General features: G+C 66.1%; 1 protein-coding gene across 4 annotated transcripts; it reads right to left on the reverse strand.

Annotated features, from left to right (window-relative positions):
- Positions 1 to 587: 587 nt before the first annotated feature.
- HIC2 (HIC ZBTB transcriptional repressor 2) lies at positions 588 to 20,584 on the reverse strand. Of its 4 annotated transcripts, none has more exons than XM_043490207.1 (3): positions 20,419 to 20,584; positions 7,307 to 7,404; positions 588 to 6,213 (listed from the first exon to the last, which is right to left on the reverse strand). In XM_043490207.1, the coding sequence occupies exons 2-3, from the start codon at positions 7,330 to 7,332 to the stop codon at positions 4,401 to 4,403; spliced, it is 1,839 nt and encodes a 612-aa protein (XP_043346142.1). In that variant the 5' UTR covers positions 7,333 to 7,404; positions 20,419 to 20,584; the 3' UTR covers positions 588 to 4,400. The 4 variants fall into 4 exon arrangements, with proteins under 4 accessions (XP_043346142.1, XP_043346130.1, XP_043346151.1 ...); XM_043490195.1 differs by lacking the exon at positions 20,419 to 20,584 and adding an exon at positions 19,937 to 20,068; XM_043490216.1 differs by lacking the exon at positions 20,419 to 20,584 and adding an exon at positions 16,855 to 19,245.
- Positions 20,585 to 21,800: the final 1,216 nt, after the last annotated feature.

Below are 21,800 nucleotides of genomic sequence, written 5' to 3' on the forward strand. Positions count from 1 at the left end.
TGGGCCTGTGGCCACCTGCGGTTCCTGAAGCCCGGGGGCCGAGCTGGACGGACATCCTCCCAGCCCCAGGCCGTCCCTCCTCCTGGGTCTGTCTCTGCCTGGGACCCCCACCTGGGTTCAAGAGGGACAGTCCTCCAGGAAATGGGACCTACTGCACCGACCCTGGAGACTAAGCTCACCCCCTCTCCCACTCCCCTACCAAGTGACCAAGGAGGAGTGGCCAGGAAGGAGCAGGCCCCTGCCGCAGCCCAACCCCGCTGCCCCTAAGGTGGTGCTGGGCACCGGCCAGACCTCCTCGCATCCTGGCCACCAGGTCCATGGCCCGTCTACACACCCCCTGCTTCTCAAACTGCCTCAGCCGGCTTCAGCCAACAGTGTGGACCCCACTGCCCAGCTCACCTGCCACCAAATGAGGACCCAGGCCCCTCTAAAACTCACTCTTAGGACTGAGGTGGGCAGATGCCCCCACACACACCCTGCAACCCAACCACCACCTCCCAGGTCCTGAAACCACTGGACAGAGAAAGGAAAGCAGTCGGTCATTTAGCGAAAACACAGCCAGAGAACAGAGACCTCACACGAGTTTTGAATCAAGCTTTTAATGAAAAGATCATAAAATAACAGTATCTCGTCACTGTACATTAAGACTGCACGCTCTGAATGGAGACATCAGTGACCAGCTTTATTACACTGGAGGGCTGCGCACCCGCAGCTCTGACCTGAATTATCCAGACTCTGGAGGGAGGTGAGGGCAGTGTGGTGCCTGACAGCGGCGGTGGCCAGCACAGGAGTGCGATCGTGCGCCCCCTTCCTGGGAAGGGCGCCTAGCGGGACGTGAGTCCGCCTCCAGTTCCCGGTCAAGAAACGGCGAAACCCCATCCCCTCTCTCCGACGAGGTATTTGTGAATGGGCCAGTGCCCAACCTGGGGTCCCCCGGGCGGGGGGAGAGGGAAGCAAGTGGTGGGTGGGGGCAGAGGGCTCCCCTCAGCACCTGGCCCCATGGGGCCCCGCCGAGTGGCGGGGAGGAGCCCCGGGGACCCTTCCTGCCCCGAGTGAGGTCTGTTATGCAGCATATTTGAGGTCAATAAATTACAGCAATAAATAGCAAGGTGAGGTAGGGGGAGGGGCTCCCGGTAGAAAGTCGCAGTGGGGTGACAAGCCGGGGGTCCCGGGCAGCCTCGACTCCCACGACGCACCCCCACCCCCTGACGTGGAATGTCACACCGGGCTCTGGGCGGGCCTGCCCCACCCCTCCAGGCATCAGATTCGCGGGCTCTGTGACCACCGCTGCCCAGGGGAGCGGGGGCCTTGGTCCCTGCACAGGGCACCGCCAAAGGCCCGTCGCCTCTGCTTTCGTCCCCAAGCCGCGGGGGAAGGGCGAGCGGCCCTGCCCTCCTGGTTGCCCAGGCCTCGCCCCGGCCCAGGAAGGCTGCCGGGAGAGAGGCTGGGGTCCGCCCGCCCCATGAGCGATCGCACTCCTGTTAGCGGCCAGTCCAGTGAATACTGACGGGTGGGGCTGGCGGACAGCCGGCGCCCCCGGGTGGCGGCCGCCGGGAACACACCCGGCTGCGTGAGGTTCTGGGTCCAGAGTGTCCGTTTCACAGGCTGAGGTGTATGGCTATGCTGCGCGTCTCTGAGATTCAGATCTGCTTAAAGGTCCGTCTTTTTTTTTTTTTTTTGCAATCCTGGAGGAGCCTCGGCGGCGGGCTCGGTCTCGCGGGGGGAGCGTGTGTGGCATGGCGGAGCCCAGCCTGCCGCTCGCCCCTGAGTCTGAGAAATAAATACATTCATCACTGCACAAACATACTGATACAAAAACAACACTGTTCCGAGTGTTCGCACCGTCTGTGTAGGTAAGGACCGGCCCAGTGAGCCCTCCCACAGCTGGACCCGCTGGAGTCTCCGCGGAGGCGTGCGAAGGTCCTGGTTTTTTGGCTTGAGAGGGACCCTCACATCAACCCAGCGGGGGTCTCGCGGGCAGAGCAGCGGGACAGGGTGCACCTCCATCCCGGGGCCCAAGCCCAGACTCGGTTCCTGCGGCCACAGCCAAGGCCGCCCTGCTGCGCCAGCTGGCCGGGACCGCTCCGCCTGGCCAGGAGGCCCAGGGGCCGGTGGGCGCAGGCCCCCGCTCTTTGGTGCCAGCTGGGCTGGGAGGAGGGCTCCGCGAGGGCGGGGCCTCCACGCTGCCCGACCAGGGCGGCCCCCCTGCCCGTGAGCCCTCCGGGCCGACTCAGGGCCTCGGACGGAAGGTGGGGGCTCACTGGACTGGCCTTACAGCTGCTGAGGTCTGAAACTGTAAAAGTTTATGTAAACAATGAGATAAATATATTAGTATCTTTCTTTTCTGAGCCCATTGAGGTTCCATATGCATTCAAAATGTGCTTTGGTTTAAAAAATAGCTTTTGTGAATTTGGGTGTGAGCTTTTTTTTTTTTTTTTGCTTTTTTTTTTTTTTTAAATCCTTTCCTACATGACATCTGCTATTTTGTTTCCTGTTTCTCCGAAACATTCAGGAATTAAGTGACTAAAGCAGAGAACTGTAAGCCGCCCTGGGCCTCCAATGGCCTAATCTCCTGGTGAGGCTCTGACACACACATCCACACACACTGACGAGCACGCACTCCACGTGAAACCAAGGGAAAAGGAGAACAAACCCAAGTGTCCTGTGAACCCCGCCCCGCCCCACAAACCCTTCACGTCTTAAATAAGAAACTAGTGTTTTGCTTGTTAAAATACAGAGAAGGCTTGACACAGTACTCGGGGTGGGTACAATACTACGTCGCACGAAGGTCGCCTGAGGGCCTGTACGCCCGTCCCTGAAGCTCTGCCCTGAACCACCGGCTTCGCCGGGCCGCGCCCACGGGCGTGTGCGCAGCTCCGCTACAGACTTCTGTCGTGTGGCTTAAGTGCTGATGGGGGGGGGTTGGACGAGCAGAGGGGCTGGGGGGGGTCCTGCCTGACTTGCTGGAACAGGCGTCCCCAGAGGGAATGGCAGCGGGCTCAGCAGGGCCCCGCGCAGCCCAAGCCCCCTCACTCCCCATGCCCTCCACCCGGGTCCCTGGTTTCAGCTGGAGGGTCTCTGGAGGGGGGAAGGGATGACTCCGGAATTTTTGGTCTGAAATTAAAGTAGAAAGAAAAGAGAAGAAATAAGAGCAGTAAGCAAAATGAAGGATATAAAGCCGCTGGTCCAGCCCTGTGACTGCAGCTGGCTGAGGACAGCTGCCGACCTCGTGACCTTGGCCCGGCCTTGCGAGCGAGCCTCTAGAGCCCTGCAGGTGTCTGAGGCTGACGGAGCCCAGGGTGGGGGTGGGGCTCAGGGTGAGCCCATGGGGGCCTGGCCAGCCCGCCCAGAGGTGCCAAGCTGAAGGGGGCCGGGCACCGGCCAGGCTGGCGCTCCTGCTCTCCAGAGGGCAAGCCCTCGGGGTCCAGGGGCCAGGGCGGGGAGGGGCTCACTTCCTCCCCTGCTCCCCGGGCAGGGCAGCGGAGCGCCCACGCCCACCAGGCTGGGTCAGGGCGGCAGGCTGGCCAGACGCGCACGAGACACACAGGCGCCCTGCTGACGGGGCCCAAAAGAAAACACAAGTGTCGTGGCCACAGCTGCCATCACCAACCACGTCCTGTTCAAGTCAAGAGGTAGCAAAGGTCAGAAGTCTCTTCACCTTGATGGGGGGAGGGGGGTGACATGATCCCCACGCACGCTGCACGCACGCGCACAAACACACACACACACACACACGGAGAAAATGGAAACGTACCGACCCCGCACCGCGGCCAGCCCCCCGCCCCCCTCACCTTCCAGTTCCCACACTCACATACACGTTACACGGGGTTTTCTCATAATCAAAACAAGTACCTCTAAACAAAGATTCCTGGGCAACTATGGGAAAGCACTCTCTCCTGAGGCGGCCGGGGGGCTCGGGCCCAGGGGAGCCTTTGGCCGAGAGGAGCTCCTGGGCCCGGAGGGTGGGCCCTGGCCGCAGCCGGGCGGGGTGGGGCGGCGCCCCGTACATTCAGTCTGCAGACCCAGGCTCAGCCCCAAAGGGCCGGGAGGAAAAAAAACTCTTGTTGGTTTTGGTTTAAAAAACAAAATTCAAAACGAAGAAAAGAACAGATCAGTAGGAATAACAGCCACACCGGCCCGGAGGGCTCTTTAGCTGTGGAGAGGTAGGCGGTGGGGGCCCGCTGTCCCAGCGCCACTGAGCGGTGACCCCTGGCTCGGGGAGGGAGGGCGCGGACCCCTCCCTCCGGCACCGCCCCCCGCAGAGCCAGGCCGGCCCCGCAGCCCCGCCCCGCCCGGCACGCGGACCCCTGGGAGCCACCCTGTAGACCCCGTGGCGGAGGCTCCACGAAGGGCCGCGGATTAAAGCTGTGGGGGGCGGAGGCCCGCCGGGTCTTTGGCTTCTAGGAGGGGGAGGTGTGCATGCGCAGGTGGCTGATGAGGTTGCGCTGCTGCGTGAACTTGCCCCCGCAGAGCTGGCACTCGTAGGGCTTCTCGCCAGAGTGCACGCGCATGTGCTCCGTGAGGCGGTACTGGCGAGTGAAGCGCATGCCGCACTCGCCGCACGCGAAGGGCTTGAGGCCCAGGTGGCTGCGCATGTGGCGCGTCATCGTGCCGCGCTGCGTGAACATCTTCCCGCAGATGCCGCAGGGGAAGGGCCGCGCCAGCCAGTGCGTCTTCTCGTGCTGCCGCAGCGTGGCCGCGTCCTTGTAGGTCTTCTCGCAGGCCGAGCACTTGAAGGGCCGCGGCCCAGCCGCCAGGGCCGCGCTGGGCGCTGACAGGTCCTCCGCCTCCTCGTCGGCGCCCGCGCTGCCCGTCTCGTAGGCGCCGCCCTCCTCCTTGAGGAGCAGCTCCTCCTCCGCGTGCGTCTCCACGTGCGCGTTGAGCTGCTCCGAGCTGGGGAAGCCCTTGGCGCAGGGGATGCACACGTACAGGTTGTCGCCGTAGGGCACCGGCTCGTAGCCCTCCTGCCGGTACACGTAGGGCGCGCCGGCCGGGCCGCCCTCGCTCCCGCTCTGCGCGCTGTCCTCGCTGCCGTCCTTGCCGTTCTCCTCCTCCTCCTTGCAGGGGTACGGGGGCTCCCCGAAGGGTCTGCCCGCCGCCGCGCTGCCAGCCAGAATGCCATTGGGGACCCTGTCGCCCAGCCCTTCGGCCTCCTCCCCCGGGCACGGGCCCTTGGGCGCCACGTCCCTCCGCTCAAACGGGGAGGCGGCTACAGGCTCCTTCTTGGCCCACTCCTTCTTGCGGGCCGAGTGCCGGAGGCTCTTGCGGGGGGGTGGCCCACCCGGCCCCTCCAGCAGGCACAGCGGGTTGTCCTCTGCCCCCTCCAGATCCATGGGCTCACTGAGGGCGCCCCCCAGCTCGCTGTAAGAGGCACTGTTGGCGACCGGAGGGGCGGAGGTCGAGAGGGGTGAGCCCTCCTGGCTGTCGCTCAGCTGGGCTGGGTCGTCGGGGGTGAGGGAGGGCCCGGGGGTGGCGGGGGGCAGCGGGGGGCTCTTCTTGGACAAGTCCAGGCCCAGCTCCTGCTCGCAGCTGCCGCCACCCCCGTTGGTGCTGCAGCCGCCCAGGCCGGCCTCCCCACTGCCGGGACAGACCGGCCGGCCCAGGCCGTGTGCGCCCTCCTGGCTCAAGCCACCCAAAAAGAGCTCGTCGTCGGAGCCTTTGGCCTGGGAGAGCTCCTGGGGGGCGTGGGCCCCTTTGCGCCCATCCACGAGGCCTGGGTAGCGGGTCTGGATGACCGAGGCCGTGGACAGCCGCTGGCTGCGGGGGGGCCGCCCCAGGCCGGCGCCGCCCCGCCCAGAGCCAAAGGGCTTGCCAGCTCTCTTGAGCTTGCGCCGGCAGAGGGCCGCCAGCTCGGGCAGCTGGAGGTAGCTGGCAGCGGTGAGCAGCGTGCTGAAGTTGGGCTCGGCCGGCGGCTCGCCTGGCAGCAGGCGGCCGGTGTAGATGAAGTCCAGGATCTGCTGGAACACCGCGGAGCTGACCATGTCCGTGTCCAGGCTGATGAGGTTGTCGTGCAGCACCAGGGACTTGAAGTAGACGCTGCTGGCGGCCAGCACGTTCTTGTGGGCGCGGAAAACGGCGTTCTCCACCATGACGATGACGTCACACAGGAAGCCCTGCGTGCGCTGCTGGTTCAGCTGCAGCAGGAGCTGCTTCGAGTGGCTGGGCAGCTCCATGTCGGGCCCCATGTCCCCGCGCCCTGCCCACACGCACCACCTGCGGGCACGAGCAGACACGCACACGTCAGTGGGGCCTCCTGGGGCCTCCCCCAGGCCGCCCGCCTGCCGCCAGCCCACCTGTACACCTGAAAAAGCTCGGACAACGGGGGCACACGTGCGGGGCAGACAAACCGGAGCGCCGTCCCCTAGAGGAAGGTGACCCCGCGCCCAGACGGACCCGCAGGTGAGCAGCAGGGATCACGAGGGGACAGAAGCCCCTGGGGGACACATCGCCCGCCTGGGCGCGCAGCGGTCAGGCTTTCCGTTCAGGTCGGAAATCGGATCTGCATGCAGAGTCGCCCAGAGCGCACTGAAGCCGCCTTCTCCTCAAATACCACGTGGGCAGGTCGGACCTGCAGCCTCCAGCAACGTCACGTGACGCTGCAGCCTGGCCATTCCCCGCGCCCCCCCGGCCTGTGCCTCAGAGAGGCAGCCTGGCCAAGCCGGGTACCGCAGGGTCTGAGCCTGGTAAACCCTGCAGGCTGGCCAAGACGCGCTGGGAGGAATTTCACTGGGAACGACCGCGCAGAGAGCCCCAAGGTGGCTGCGTCAGGCCGCGGCCCCGCCCCTCCGGCTGCTCTGGCGGGCGCGCGTGCCCACCTACAGGGGCCTTCCTGTCCCTGCGCTCAGGGCCCGACCCCGGAGAGAAGCGCACTGCCCCGGCCATTCTCCAGCCGGGATCCCGGGTCCCCGCCCTGCCCCCTCGGGAGGGGTCGCACCCGCCCATCTGCTGTCCCTCCCTGGCCTGCACCTGCCCTTGTCTGCAAAGACAGAGAAGCCCCCGCGTCCCTGTCCACCCAGGAAGGCTCTGTGCAGTGCCCACGTGTGCCGGCACTCGGGCCACAGGAGCCAGCCCCCCTCCCCGCCCTGGCCAGCCGGGGGGGACAAAGAGCCCAAGGCGCACAACACCTGGCTGGGAACGCCAGGGCAGGAGGGCCCGCGAGCCCACAGCCCCTCCTCCCCCTCGCTGCCAGCGCTGCCCGCACACAAAGGCCGGCGGCCAGCACGCAGGCCGGGCGCTCGGCTGCCCGAGTCCCCAGGAGGAGGAGCAGATCCCGCCCCTTGCCGCACCCCCAGCCCCCCCAGCCTACCGGAGTGCCAGGGGCCCAGAGACCATGTGAGCAGCAGCCAGGGGGGGTGGCCTCCTCGAGTGCGCGGCCTCCCTGGGGGTGCATCAATGCCTGGTCACCTGCGGAGAAGGTGGACACGGTTAGCACGCAGGCCTCGCAAGGGGGGAGGAGCAGCTCGGGGGCCAGGGCCAGGCTCCCGTCTGCGGCAGGGCCAGGCCGTCCGGACAGCTGGGCAGCAGGCAGCGCCACAGTGCCTGCAGCCAGGCCGGGGGCAGGAAGGAGGCAGGTGTGGGGCGCTCGGCCGCACCCCCACAGGAAACAGGGTGCTCCGGGGGCCGCCTCGGTCGGGGGAGTGGGGGGACAGGCACGCAGCTCTCGGCGGGCGGGCGGGGTGGCAGGAGGCCTGGGCAAGGCCCTTCCAGGCTGGCCACATTTACATAACAAAAGGTCAGAAATGGAGGCGCTGGTGCAGCGGGCTATTTATAAGATCCAGTCTCAACCGCCTCTGGCTCCCCAGCCCCCTGCCCTGCCCTCTGGGTCTGCGCTCTCCCCCTCCCTGCCCAGAGCCCAGCCCCCTCCTGCCCAGCCTGGCCTGACCACATGGCCCTCGCAGGCTCGCCCTTTCAATACCAGCCCGCCAAGGCTGCTGGCAGCTGCCGCCAGATGCGGGCAGGCTTCCCGGCCCCCCCAGAGCTTCAGGTCCTGGGAGAGGGGTCCCGAGGTCCTGGCTGCTTGCCCCCCACTGCAGCAGGCCTGGGCGCCCTGGGCGCGGGGCCAGGCAGGAGGTGGCGGCAGGGCCCGGAGCCCCTCCCTGTGCGCCCCTCCCCCGCCCAGGGCCAGGGCGGCCCAGCAGGTCCTCAGGAATGTGCCCAGACCCGGGGTGCGGGGTGGCCGGGAGGCCTCGCTCCAGCCTGCCAGCTGTCTCCTGCCCCCAGCACGGCTCCCCGCTGGCAGGGGTGGCCAGGGAAGGGGCCAGCCCAGCTTGCCAGCAGCTCAAGGCCCGCTGGTGTGGGGCCTGGCAAAAGCCACCAGGGTCTGGAAAGGCCCCGGCAGCCGGCCCAGCCGCCCCACCCCACGATGCCCGGGGCCCGGGCAGACGGACGGGTCAGAGAAGTGGGCTGGGGGCTGTCCCCGCTAGGCTGACCCTGACACCCCCCAAGGAAGGGGTCTCTTGTGAACAGAGGTCCTGGGTGACTCTCCCAGCCCTCTGCTCCCAGGACTGCTCCCACAGGGCCACTGCTGGGTGAGCTGACAGGTCCTGGCTGAGGTCCTGAGTGCCTTCCCCCACCCCCCAGCTCAGGCCTCAAAAAGCCAAGGTGGCCGGCCCACCCTGCCCCCCAGAAGGCCAGGCCCTACAGCTAAGCAGGGACCCCGGCCTCGTGGGGGGGGGGCCTCTCCTGGCAGCCGGGAGGGCAGGAGGCGGTGAGAGAAGCCCTCAGGTGCTCAGGTCCACCTCGGCCTGGACCACCACGGAGCCCGGAGCCGGGGAGGCTGAGCCCAGCCCTCAGGCTGCCCCGTCCTTCAGCCTCCAGGTGGAAACACCCAGGGAACACCGGGCAGCCCTGTCTCGCCGGGGCCTGGCAACAGGCGCCCCTCCCTTCAAGCAGAGACGGAGGCATCCCAGCCCACCTCCGGCCCACCAGGGGGCCATGGGCCCCTCATGATGCCCACTACCTGGCCGCCATGCCCTAGGGCCTGAAGCACAGCGGGTGCGCCACTGAGACCGCAGACTCATGCTGGCCACTGCCCCTCAAGCCTGGGTCCAACCGACCTGGCAGGACCACCTGGCGCTCCAGGTGTGGCCCCGACAGGTGTGAGCCGGGCCCTCCCAGGCTGCAGGAGGGGCACCTGGAGGCAGAGCGAGGCAGCCCCAGCCCCCGCCGCCCCACACCAGCCTGACAAGGATCCTGCCCACAGGGAAGCCTCCAGGGCATGCCCTCCGCCTCCAGTGAAGATGAGACCGGGATTCTGGGGGTTAAGCAACCTGCCCAAGGTCACCGGAGCAAGCCAGGAGCAGAGCCCCGCTCCGGACTTCGCCACCCAGGACGACCCCCGTGTCTCCTCCCTCCAGGGGCAGGACGGGGTGCCAGACGGCCCTCTTCTCCCCCAGTCCGATGGCCCGCTGACCACCTCACCGTGGGGCCTGGGCCACTCCCGCCGCTCCCTGGCCTCCGCAGCCTCTCTGGCTGCCCTGCAGGTGAGGCTGCTGGTGAGTAGGCCCCACAGCCCTGGTAAGCCCAGGCCTGGATGCCCGCCAGCCACTCCTGGCTGGTCTCCCAGACTGTCCTCCTGGAAAGCAACGGGCCCTGTGAATGCCAGGAGCCCTGCCCTCCTCTTGACGGGACGCCCAGGAAACAAACGCTGGGGCTCGGTCAGCGTGCTGGAGACACGTTGGGCAGGACCCGGGTCGGGCCTCCCAGCCTGAGCAGCGTGGGAGGAGGTGCCTACCCCACCCACTGCCCAGAGCCTGCTCCCGATGCCCACAGCCCCTCTGTCCCACACAGGCAGCCCACCCGGGGGGCTCACGGTGCCACCCAATGCCTGGCAGGAGGCCACGCCCGCTCTCCGCGGGAACCCTGCACGCGTGCCCCTCACCCTCCTCCGGCCGCCCGTCACCCGCCTGCACAACACGGGGCCTGCGGCCGGCTCCCCCTGCTGGCCCTGGCGCAGCTGACCAGTGGGCACCGGGCAGGCGTGAAGCAGGGCCCTGCAGGGAGGCTCCGACCAGGAGCACTCAGATGGGGAGGAGCAGGGGAGCGCTGCCCGGGGTGAGATCACTGTTACGAAAACATCCAGATGAAGTGCCCACCCTGCCTCCCCCTGCCCAGAGGGGCCTGAGCACTTGGGAAGGGGGTAGCGGGCAGCAAAAGAGCAGGAGCCTGGAGGCAGGGCGCCCACGGCAGGCTGGGGGTGCCACTGGGGAGTGTCCCCACGTGGCCAGGATCCAGGGCCCAGAGGAGCCCCCACACCCACTTCCTACTCGCCCTGCAGGGTGTCAGGCCCGGTCTGGGGAGCAGATTCAGGGGACGCAGACAGTCCAGCCTCACTCTGACCCCAGGCCCAGAACCTGCACACACTGGACTGTGGGAGACCAGCTTCCTACTCCCCAGAAGGCCCGGAAAGCAGGAAACCCCCAGCGACAGGGACAAGAGGAAGGAGGCGGCCCCCAAAGGGAAGACACCTTCCCCACATAAATACGCCCGGTGTGACTAGGAAACGGGGCTCGGCCCCCAGGGCCGTCCTGGAGGTGGGACAGGGCCGCAGGTACGCGAGGGGTCGGGCCGCCTGCTGGGAGGGACCGGCACCATTGCCCACCCGCCCGAGGCACCTCCCAGGGGTCAGCGAGGCAGCTGCCTGGCCCAGGGCCCCTCCAGGACGCAGACTCTGACACCCTAAGTATGAAACAACCCGAGAAGGTAGAAACCTCTCTCGTGCTAACCAACGACTCTCAAAAGATCTAAAAGACAAAATAAACTATCACCTTCTATCACCACTTCTCTGTACTAGACGAGGCGATGCTTCCCCACAGAACAACAGGAATAAACCCCTCAGGGTGGAGGTCCTTCCCGGGAAAGGGCAGCCAACCCCTGCACCCGCGTGGTGGCAGAGACACCCCAGCGACTGGCACCCGCCCCACACCCTGCCCACAACAGAATCATAGAAACAAAACCCAAACTGGATGGCAGACAGCAAGGACAGGGTTCAACCGGCTGACCAAAGACTGAAAGCGGACTTCCGGGCAGAAAAGAGAATGGTCAGACTTTAGAAAGACCAAGATGAGAGGCACGCAAGCCCTGGGAGCCAAACAGGTACAGAGCCCCGCGGCAGCGCGTGGGGCAAACCTGGGTCAGAAGAGCTGACCACGGGCACATCCCGCAGCCGCCAGCAAATGGGGGAGCAGGGCAGCCAGACCCTAAAGGGGCACAGGGGGCCCTGGGCAAGGTCAGAAGCAGGCGCGGACAGGAGGGGGGACCAGGGAGCGGACAGGACTCAAGGACACACGAGGGGCTTCTGTTCTAGACACGGGACGTGTGCCCATCTGGGAAGAGCCTGGGGTGCGGTCGCTCACAGTTGGCACATTTCTTAGGCAGGGTCAGTGCAGGCCCGGTCCCAGGGCTGACGAGCAAGACCACCCAATCCCAGACTAACCACAAGAACCCGAGGGGACAAACAGCCCTGACGGGAAGGAAGGAACCCCCAAGCCCAGCCAGGAACCTGCAGGACACCGAGGGACCACCCTCAAACCTCTCAGAGGGGACTTCGCCCTCCAACACAGGAGCTGTCGGGAACTAAGACCCCCTCACGCCTCATGGCAAAGGAGCAAAAAGCCGAAGCGATACTGGAACAGAGTCAGCCAAGGCTTTAAAAATGGTCCAGGTCAGAAAAACCTCTACAGACGGAAACCACCAGGAACCACTCATCAGGGCGGGCAGGGGTCGGCCAGCCGCAGGCAGCAACCACCGAGACACTAACCGTCCTGGTGTCCAGCTGACACCTGCGGGGGGCGGGGAGGGGCTCTGCAAACCCCGGCAGGCATGCCCAGGAGGCACTGGATGAGGCCCAGGATTGGGGTCAAAGGAGGCCACAAGCAGAAGGGTCTGCCTGGCCTGGAGGGCCTCCCACCACAGCCCAGGGGCACGCCAAAGTAACCACCAGGTTGCTCCAGTCCACGACTGTAAACGCACGAGCAGACACATCTCAGGCACCCACCAGTTTTTAAAAAATCATTTTTAAGGATAAAACTAGGGAACTGCTGAGGAACACACTACAGGCCGTGCCCTGGGCCTGTGCCCCCAGAGGAGGCCCCACCTGTGCTGCAGGCCCTGTGGCCCACCGAACAGGAGCGGCTGAGCTCAGGAAGGCAGCGAGACAGGAGGGTCCCGGGACTCGGCGGGAACGGCTCAGAGCTTCTTCAGAAGGGACTGGTTAAGGGATCGCGTCCAGTGACAAGATGTGAACAGACAGCCCTCCGCGCAGGAAGCAAAGCGGCCCTTGCGGGTGACCGTGCACTGCTGAGGTGGGGCAGAAAGCGGGACTGCGGGGACCCGCGGGACGGGGCGCAGCGACTCCCAGCGCCCGGCTGAGTCTCAGAGGCACGACCAGCACCCCGCCCCATGGGCAGGACAAGCCCGCCGTCCGAGGGCCCGGACAAGCGTGGGGAAGTGGCACGCGCCCACGCTCAGAGGTGGGGACCCCAGGACAGGTCGCTTCTCACAGGGGCGACGTGTGCGTGCGGCTCGCGCCACCGCCTCAGGCTACGAGAGCCAGCGTGCTGGCCACGGGGGAGAGAGTTTCCGGATCCAGGAAAGGGCCCCCCAGCCACGTGGCCGGGGACGCGGGAGGCCCGCACAAACCCGCAAACCGGGGCTTCGGGGGCCAGGCCCACAGGACGCATCCAGGAGCGCCTCCCCCAGGAGGAAGGTGGGATCCATGAGGAAGGAAGCTGCAAGTCCAACACAGGTGCCCCCTCGACCTGGGGCCGTCAGGCCCGAGTTATCTCCCCAAACCCGGGTCCATCCAGTCACGCCCCGGCTTACGGCTCTCAATGGACTCCCGGGCCTGAATAAAGTTCACGTCGGGGCTGGTCCATGGAGGGCTTCCAGAGGGCCAGGCCGCCCCGCCGTGGCCCCCAGGCAAGACCGAGGGCCTCCTCCTCCGAGACACACCTATCTCCCTCACCCGCCGCCAACACGAGCTGCCACCCAAGGGGCTCCCAAGGTCAGGGACCCTGGGTCCCCCCCAGCTGGCAGGCAGGCCAGAGAGGACAGGCCGGGCTGAGGGAAGGAGGCCCCTCAGACGACGGCCAGCCTTCCTGATCCGACACTTAAAACTCAACGAGCAGCAGCCTCTGACGCTGCACCTGGGACCAACTCACACCTGGTGGCACAGGACTCCAGCAGCCCGCCCTGCACTCACACCCAGCCCAGGCCTGCACCACCAGGCACTGGTCATTCGGAAAGCAGCCGCTCACGGAGCTGAGCAGATCTTCCCGATGTGGTCGGACGTGGTTAAAGGACACGAGTTCTTCCCGTCGCCGCAGCCACGTCACAGGAGACGCAGAGGCCTTTCTCAAGACCCTCCCCGGCCTCCCAGGCCAGAGCACTGAGCGCGGTCTCCCTCCGGTGGGAGACCCCCGTTCACCCCAGAAAAGGTCCCCAGGTCTGAACCACCACCTCACCCATCAGCCCCTCTTTCACGAGCAGCGGCGGGCAGACGCGGTGCTGTCGCAGACACGGCCTGCCCTGCTCGCCCCAGAGAACATGCGACACTGTGTCCCCTGGAGTCGAGGCTCACCGCTGGGCCTCCCGCACGGCTCCCCGACCGGCGGCCTGGCCCAGGCACCCAGAAACGCGCCATGGCCAGCACCGAGGTGTCACTGAGCAGACGGAGGCCGGTGGGGAACGTCTGAGTATCCTGAGTGTCCAGGGGACCCCAGGGCTCTGCAGGCCACACTAACAACAGCTGTCGGACACCACCTCAGACACTCCTGCCGCCCCCCGCGGGCACTGCACGGCACCTAGAGGAAATAGGCCTGACGGCAGGGCCCGCACCCCTAGCCCACGGCTGCTCACCTGGAAGCCCAGGTGAGGGCCCGCACCTGAGAAGAGCGGTTTTCAAAGACAAGAAACGAAACGCCACTTTAGGTGGCCTCCAAGAACAGCCTCAGAAGCAGGACTCGCCACCTGCAGAGCGGGCAGCCCCAGGGGCTGGGCGTAGAGGCGGCAGAGGAGCAGGGTGGGCTCCGGGGGCACGGGTACCACCTGCCCAAGGCGCTTATCAGTGTCAACATGCATGGAATGCAGGCTGTGGAGAGCGCCCCCACCCTGCCCACAGCCTCGGGGCGCAGGCTCACCCACCGCAGCTCCAGGGCACCCGGGCCCAGCCCCCACCGGCAGCCTGGTGGCGACGAGGAGGACACCCGCTGGGGGGCCCAGGGCTCCTCCCACAGCAGCCAGGATTGCCCCGGCCCCCCGCCCAGACATGTCCCCGTGCGCCCCCACACTGCCAGCACCTCGAGGAGGACCCACCAGCTCTGGCCCACCCTCCTAGAGGAGGCACAGGTCCAGACCCTGGGGCAGAGGAGAAGGACCATTTCAGGAAGGGTCCTCCTGGCCCTGCGGCCCAGGGAAGCGCTGCCAGGTCCACACCCGGTCCCCGGCAGTAGCCACCCCCACCCGGCAGAACCCCGACGGCCTTTCAGAGAAGGGGCTCCCCGCCCATCGCCCTTGAGCCCGAGCCTGTCCCATGGGCTCACTCCACCCCCGAGGCCCCACCAGCGGACTCCCCACCACGTGTGGAGCCTGCCAGGGACACTCTGACAGCGGGGCTTGCCCAGGGGCGCCCGCACAGGCCAGGAGCCCCAGAGGGAGGCCCCGCCCTCTCGTCCCGCCACCCCCACCACCTCGTCCGGAGCTGTGGGCACCTTCTTCCTCCCAGTGTCCAAGCAGACCTGCTAGGAAAAAACCGCCAGCCCCTCTCCACCGAAGGGAAGGGCCTCGGGCCCCGAGAAGGCGGGTGAGGGAGACACACAGCCCAGGACCGCTCCCTCCCACGGCAGAGCCCACGGGCCCCTCTGCCAGACACGCGGGCTGCGAAGAGCAGACGAGGGGCGCCCCGACTGCGCTTCCTGCTCCGAAGGACACCCAGCGGCTGCTGCCGCCCTCGCCACACCCAGCGGCCTGGCCGCTCACCCTCCGCCGGCAGCCGCCCAGAGCAGGCGGGGGCTGAGTGCCGGCTGCCCTCGGACAGAAGGAGCCGGGGTCGGAGGGGCTGGCTGGCCAGGCCTCACCTGAGGTTCTGGCCCCAGCGCCCCTCCCAGCCCTCACCCCACCTCCAGGCCATGGTCAGGGGCTCCCTCACACACCATCCTAGGTAACAACCTCAGGGACCCTCTCTCCCAGGCACCATGAGATCAAGGCGAGAAAGAGGGGGCAGGACCCAGTTCCAGGGGCCCCAGCAGCAGCCCCAGGGGGCTTGTTTGGGAAGCAGGAAGAGCTCCCAGGCCCCCACACCTGGGGAGAGAGGCCAAGCAAGGCCTCAGAAGGCAACCCGGAGACCAGAGCAGACCGCCTGAGAGCCAAGCAGGGCCAAGAGCGGCAAGGGGTTCCCGGGACCCCCTAGAAGGTGCTCCCCAGCACACGCCAGCCTGGCGACCCTCCCACAGCCACCTGGGGAAGAGGGGCCATGAGAAGCATGAGCCCGCTGCACCCAATGCTCCTCCAGGACCCTGGAGCCTACAGGGGGATCGGCCGGTTGGGCTCGCTCTGTAAGCGGGACCCCACGGGGCAGCCTGGGACCACCCCTGCTCATCTAAGGGGACTCACCGCTCCCTTGACCCTGTTATCTACAAAGATTCACCTCCTGGGAAAGCAGTTGTGGGATCCACTTCAAAGGCTTCAGGGAATGTGGATCCATTGGGCTCCAGGTGATCCCTGCGGAGCGGAGCACCAGGGCCCCCACCGAGCAGCAGGCACTCGGGGCCGGGTGCAGCCCCTGCCAGTCACAGGGCAAGTTCCCCAGGAGCCGGGGGTGCCGCCTCAGCGTCCTGGCCACCACCTCTGCGCCCCCTTCTCATCCATTCTGCAACTACTCACCAGAGCTCACTGCTAGCTTCCGAGCAGCACAGGCAGAAGAGCCCCAAGGCCTGGAAGCAGGCTGAGGAGAAGGCCAAAGAGCTGCGAACGGAGCCTGGGCGAGGGAGACCTCCAACCACCTGTGTGTACGTGGGGGGCGTTCCCAGGGCACTGGGGCAGCCCCCCTCACTCTCGCCAGAGAACCCACTTCGAGGTGCTACTGGGGAAGAAGCCCAAGGCCACGGGGGCAGCGCAGGCCACGGGAGGCCAGTGCGCACAGCGACCACTCCAGGGCCGCAAGAGGCCAGCTCCCCACCTGGAGGCCCCCTCCCCACCAAGCCCGGCCCCGCCTTCCCTTGCGAGCCTTGGAATTCCCACGAGCGGGAGCGCCCCGGGCGCCCCCAGAGGCCGGCCACCTGCCCTTCCGGACTCCTCCCTCCTCGCCCGCACCCACGTGCTCGCGGAGGCGGCCCCTCACAGGAAACAGGCACGCACCGACCGCACTGGCGGCGCCCGGGCGGAAGGGCCCGCTCGAGCCCCCAGGCCCCGCCCCCACCCCACCCGCCGGGCAGGCGTCTCCAGGGGTCTCTGTTCGCTCGCGGCCAGGCCGCACCCTCCCGGGCCGCGCGCCCCAGGCCCTCCCCTCGTGGACGGCGCTGGGGCCTGGAAGCGGCTCCCTCCAGGTTTGACCCCCTCCCCGACCGAGCGCGGGGGGCGGGGGGTGCACACTCGCAACCCCACCCGCCCCCACCTGCTTTTCTGGCTCGGCCGCTCCCAGGAGCCCTCCCCCAGCCCAGGTCCCTAACCCTCGGGCGAGGCCCCTCCCAGCAGGAAGCGCAGCCCCGCCGCCGGGCCGAGTCAAACTGGCCCCGCTGGCTGGCAGCCCCTAACCCAGGGGGAGCCAGGCTGGGATCCCGAAGGCCCCCAGCCCCAGACTGTGAGTGAACCCCGGGTCCGCAAGGGCGCTGCATGCGCAGCACAGCCCGGGAAACTCACAGAGCCTCCACCTCCCGGCCGAAGGCGCACCGCAGGGAGGCAAAGCTGAGCGCCAGAGGGCAGAGACCCAGGCCAGCCCCACGCTCTCGGCATGGGCACCGCATCTATTCTCAAAACACTTCCTGAGCGGATAAAGGGCCCCTGCACGGACTCGCGGGTGCCCGACGGCAGCGGGGGCGCCGACTTCCCGGAAGCAGGCACCTACAGGGCCACGCTCCTGTCTCCCTCCTCCTGACTGAACCCCGCCTCGCGTTCCCAGACCGCAGGGCTCCCTGTGAACACCCTCCTGCAGCCGGTCGGCCCTCAGCACCTCCTGAGGTGCCCAGGGCACTCCCCCGTGTCACCTTGGGTTCCCAAGCCAGTGTGCCCAGCGGCTTCCCCAGGCTGAGCTCTGGAGGGCCGCGATACACGCTGGTGAACTCCAGCTCTGCTCCCACTTTGGAAACACGTTAGACACCGAGGTCCAGAGGAGCCCATCCCGGTCCAAGGCCGCTGGGGAGTAAACAGCGCTGAGGCCAGTGCCCCTCACTGCTCCCAGAGGCCCTCCTCAGTCAGGCGCTCAGGCCGGGGCCAGAGGAAGCTGACCTGTGGTCTCCTCTCTGCAGGTGCAGCTGGGAACAAGAACCCTCCCCACCCCAGTGATCAGTCCCTGGCGGGGGGGCACACTGGCCCTCAGCCCCGGTGGGCAAGGCAGGCCAGCCGTGGGTGGGGCTGACTGCTGGAGGCCAACAGGCCGAGCAAAAGCAGGGCGGCGGGTCCCCTGGGTAAACTGGACTTTATTCCTTCCTCGCTCCTCGACTCTCCAGAACTGCCCTGCCAGCCCTTGCACGGGGGCGAGCTCCGGCTCACAGACACTGCCCCCACCCCGCCGCCACCTCCGGGCAGACAATGAGGACTCGGGGAAGACAGCAGGCCTGTCAGCTCAATAATGCAAAACCCTGTTGCTGAGTCCACGACAGCTGACTTCAAGTGGATCGGAGGCTGTGCTTATTAACAAAACGAGAAACCTGATCCATGGAAAGAAAACACTACGCGGGGACTAATCCAGGGCTGCAGCTTGTGGAGAAGGCCGGGCTGCTGGCCAAGACTAGGCAGGGAGCACGGGACGCGGCCTACCTGTCCCTGGCAGGTACCTGGCTGCAGGACAGGGCACATCACCTTCGCCCCCCTCCTTCCAGCAACTGCAGCAGTCATTTCAGTTCTGCTTTAATTAAAGGCCTGGCTCCCTCAGGCTGCTGCTTCCTCTCCCCAGAGCCAGCAACCAGAGGGAGATTTTTCTTTTCAGGAATTGCTTGTAAAAGCCGAATGACTAATCTGCAAGTCCCAACAACTGGCAGGAAAACACTGCAGAGAGAAACCCTGGGCGCAGCCCCAGCACTCGAGCCAAATGGCCAGAGGAGCTGGGCAACGGGCGCTCAGCAACACCCCACAACCGGCCCGCAGCCGGCTGGGAGCCCAAGGGAAACAGATCAACTTGGGAGCGCTGCTGCCAAGGCAGGTGGGAAGCTCCCTGCCAGCCTTCCCAGGCCACCGCCTGCCCACAGGACCTCACAGGACTGACTTCCCTGGCAGGCAGGGCCACTTACTCCAGACCTCAAGTATCAGCCTCTCACCCCCCACTCCATGGTGCTAAGAGCCAGCTAAACCAGCGATCTTACCGCACAGCTTTGTCTCTGGAGGCCAGCCGGTGGCCAGCCCATCTGCCTTTTTTTTTTTTTAAGACTACTGCAGCGACCCTGCTCTCTGCTGAGCGGAAGCCCACTCCCAGAGCCAGGGCTCAGAGACCAGCCACATGGCCTGTGCTCTTGAAAATGTCTGCTGAAAGGCCCAGGGAGCCCAGATGCTGGCAGATGGGAACGCAGGAGAAGAGTAAAGCCAGGAGCCAGGAAGCAATAAACGCTAGCTCCAGAAAGGGCCTGGTATGGGTGACCCGGCTCCATCCCTACGGCCAGGGGTGGGGGGCCTGGAGAACACCCCCAGCAGCTCTGGAAGGCCCCTCCGCTACCTGCCCGGCCCCCCCCCCCGCCCCCCTCGCACAGCCCTGCATCCATCAGTCAACAATCTTCACCCACAGGATTCCTACGGGAAGGCTCGGCCCCTCCCCCCGCCACAGATGTCAGAGAGAGGGGCGGCCTCCCCGGGTGACAACTCCTCCTGCCGGGGTGGGGGAGCCCGGGACCCTCGCTTATCCAGATGTGCTTGGCAACTCCTACGGGCGAAACACACCGGAGGTGGAGGGGACCCGAGAAACGCGGTAAATAACTTCGAAACCGTCCCGGCCCGGGCGGATCCGCAGCGGGCTCCCTTCCCCGGGGCCGACTCTCCGCTGTTCTGGGTGGGGCCGCTGTGGAGCATTTTATCTGGGCCGCGTCCCCTCCTCCCCGTAAGTCACTAACCCCCACCCCCCACCCCCAGGGACAGGCATCGCCGCCTCTCCCCCCCCAAACACCCCACCCCAGCTTCGCCTGCGTGAGTATGAACCATGCTGGCAGATAAACAGTGACACGCCGGGCCCTGTGGCCCCCTCCCCCTGCCGGCCGCCCCCTCCCCCAGCCCATCTCTCTTCCTGCCGAGCGGCCGCCTGCACCAGAGGTCTGGGGGCAGGGCCGCGCGCCCACCCGCCGCAGGGCCCGGCCCGGGGGAGAGGCCCCTCCAGGCCGCCCCTGCCCCCGGCCCTGGCCCTGCCCGCGCGCAGCCGTGCCCTGCGGGCAGCGGGCCGGGCACAGCAAGAAGCCCCGCGAGGGGCGGCGGCGGCGGCGGCATAAAGGTGGCCCGCCTGTCAGGCAGCGCGGCTCCCCGAACCGCTTGGACCGGAGCGCGGAGGAGCAGGCACAAAGAGCCGGCGCCCGCCGCCCGCAAGCCCCGCGCGCCGGGGGCTTTGTGCCGGGCCCCGCCGCCTGCCCCCCTCACACACACACACACACACACCCCGCGGCGGGCGGGCCGGCGGCCGGGGGTCCCGTCCCCCCTCACACGCACACACACAAACACACACACACACACCCCCCGCGCGCGGCTACCCCTCGGCGCGCGCCCGCCCACGCCCCTCTCCCGGGGGCGCGCCCCGCGCCCCTCACCTCACCTCGTGTGCGTCGGCGGCGGCGCTCGCCCGCCGGCCGGCCGGCCCTCCCGCGGCCTCTTCTTCGGCGCCGCCCGCGCCCGCCCGCGCCGCCCGTCCGCCCGCCCGCCCCGCCGCCGGCTCGGCTCGGCTCGGCTCCCCGCCCCGCGCGCCGAGCGCCTCTCACAGCCGCCCGCCCGGCGCCATCTTGGAAGCTTGTGACGTCGCGCCGCCCGCTCACCCCTGACCCACATCTGAATGGGCGAGCGCCGCGGCGGGGGCGGGGCCTGCTGGCGGGGCGGGGCCTGTGGGGCGGGGCCTGTCGGCCGCTCGGCGACGGCGTGGGGGAGGGGCGCGCGGGTGGAGCCCGGGGACCTGGTCTCCCCCTGCCCACGGGTGCAGGGACGGCGCCGCGACCTCAGCCCCAGAACGCCCGGACCGCACCCCCTAGAAGGGGGCTCGGTCCCCCCACACGGAGCCGACCCTCCCCCCGCCTTGAGCCTGACCCTGACCCCTGGCACGCCAGGTCCGTGCCCCCTCCGCGGGCGGCCAGCGTGGTTCGCAGACGGCCTTGATCTGCAGAAGGAAGCCCCCGCAGCCCGCCGGCCCTACCTGCCCCGAGGGCATGGGGGTACCCCTCGCCTAGCCTAGCCGGCCCCTTCCGGTGGTTGCAGCCCCTCGCGGGCCCCTGGGGTCAAGCGACGCGCCCAGGTTGGCAGGCGGGACCCAGACGGTTCGGAGGGGCTGGAGCGGGCCAGGGACTGCGACGTGCTCTAGGGGGTCGCTTGCTGGACCGCTGCTTACTTTGAACACCAGGTAAATACAGGACATCGCACCTGAAGTCTGGGAGGGACCCAAGTTTGCCGGCAAGACTAGAAGCGCGTTCTTCCAAATAAACTTGTACGTTTAATGAAACCCTAGTTGGACGGTTATCAGACTTAACAAAATTCTAACTTGACCTGGGAGAGTAAACAGCCCCAAACAGCTATCATTTCCCGCCTTGGGAACGAAAACAGGAACGAGGGTGGACTTGCCCTAACATATGAAAGCAAACAGTGAATGCAGATACTGCACTCAACTCAGAGCGCCCTAACCCAGAACAGAAAACCTACAGACAGGTCCCGCAGACGGCAAGAACGTGATGAAGAAGGAAGTATGGGACATCAGTGGCGAATCTAAGACACAGCCCAGGAATAAGCTCAGGGAAGGACTTGCTGAAGAAACTACTGAAAAGCTGTCACTGCCCTGCTAAACCAAAGACATGCAAATTAAAACTTGTTTGTTTGCTTTTTTAACAAATCGGAAATCAGTATCAAATAATAACCCTCACACATAGTCAGAGGTCTGGTGGGTAATCATTCTCCTATACTACTGGAAGCATATAAATTGCCTCAACATTCCTGAACATGAATTTGCCAGTGGAAGCCAAAAATAAAAATGTTTTAAAATGACCATTACTTTGACAGTAATTCTTTTTCTGGAATTTTGTGCTAAGGCAATTAATGGCGTTTGTAGACTGCATGTTTGACTGTCCTCTTTATCCAGACTGGATCTGGAACCCTGGTGCCAGGGAGCACACCTGAGACTTATAGGCACTCCCTGGTCGTTCATTTAATTTGCATTTGAAAATTATTATATGGGGAACAATCCTCAGTGTCTTTAATAACATGTAGCAGAAGAGAATGTGTATATGTTTAATTGAATCACTTTGCTGTACACTTGAAGCTAAAACAACTTTATATATAAATCAGCTGTATTTCAATAAAATATTTTTAAATTAATGTGTGATTATGTTTTTCAAATGCCCTTTGAAAAATCATACACAAAGTAAGTGACAGAAGGGAATAGGTTAAGCTGTCCACAAGAGAGAATGGTGACAGGCACTATG

This window comes from Cervus canadensis, chromosome 1, assembly GCF_019320065.1.
Source record: "Cervus canadensis isolate Bull #8, Minnesota chromosome 1, ASM1932006v1, whole genome shotgun sequence".
NCBI lineage: Eukaryota > Metazoa > Chordata > Mammalia > Artiodactyla > Cervidae > Cervus > Cervus canadensis.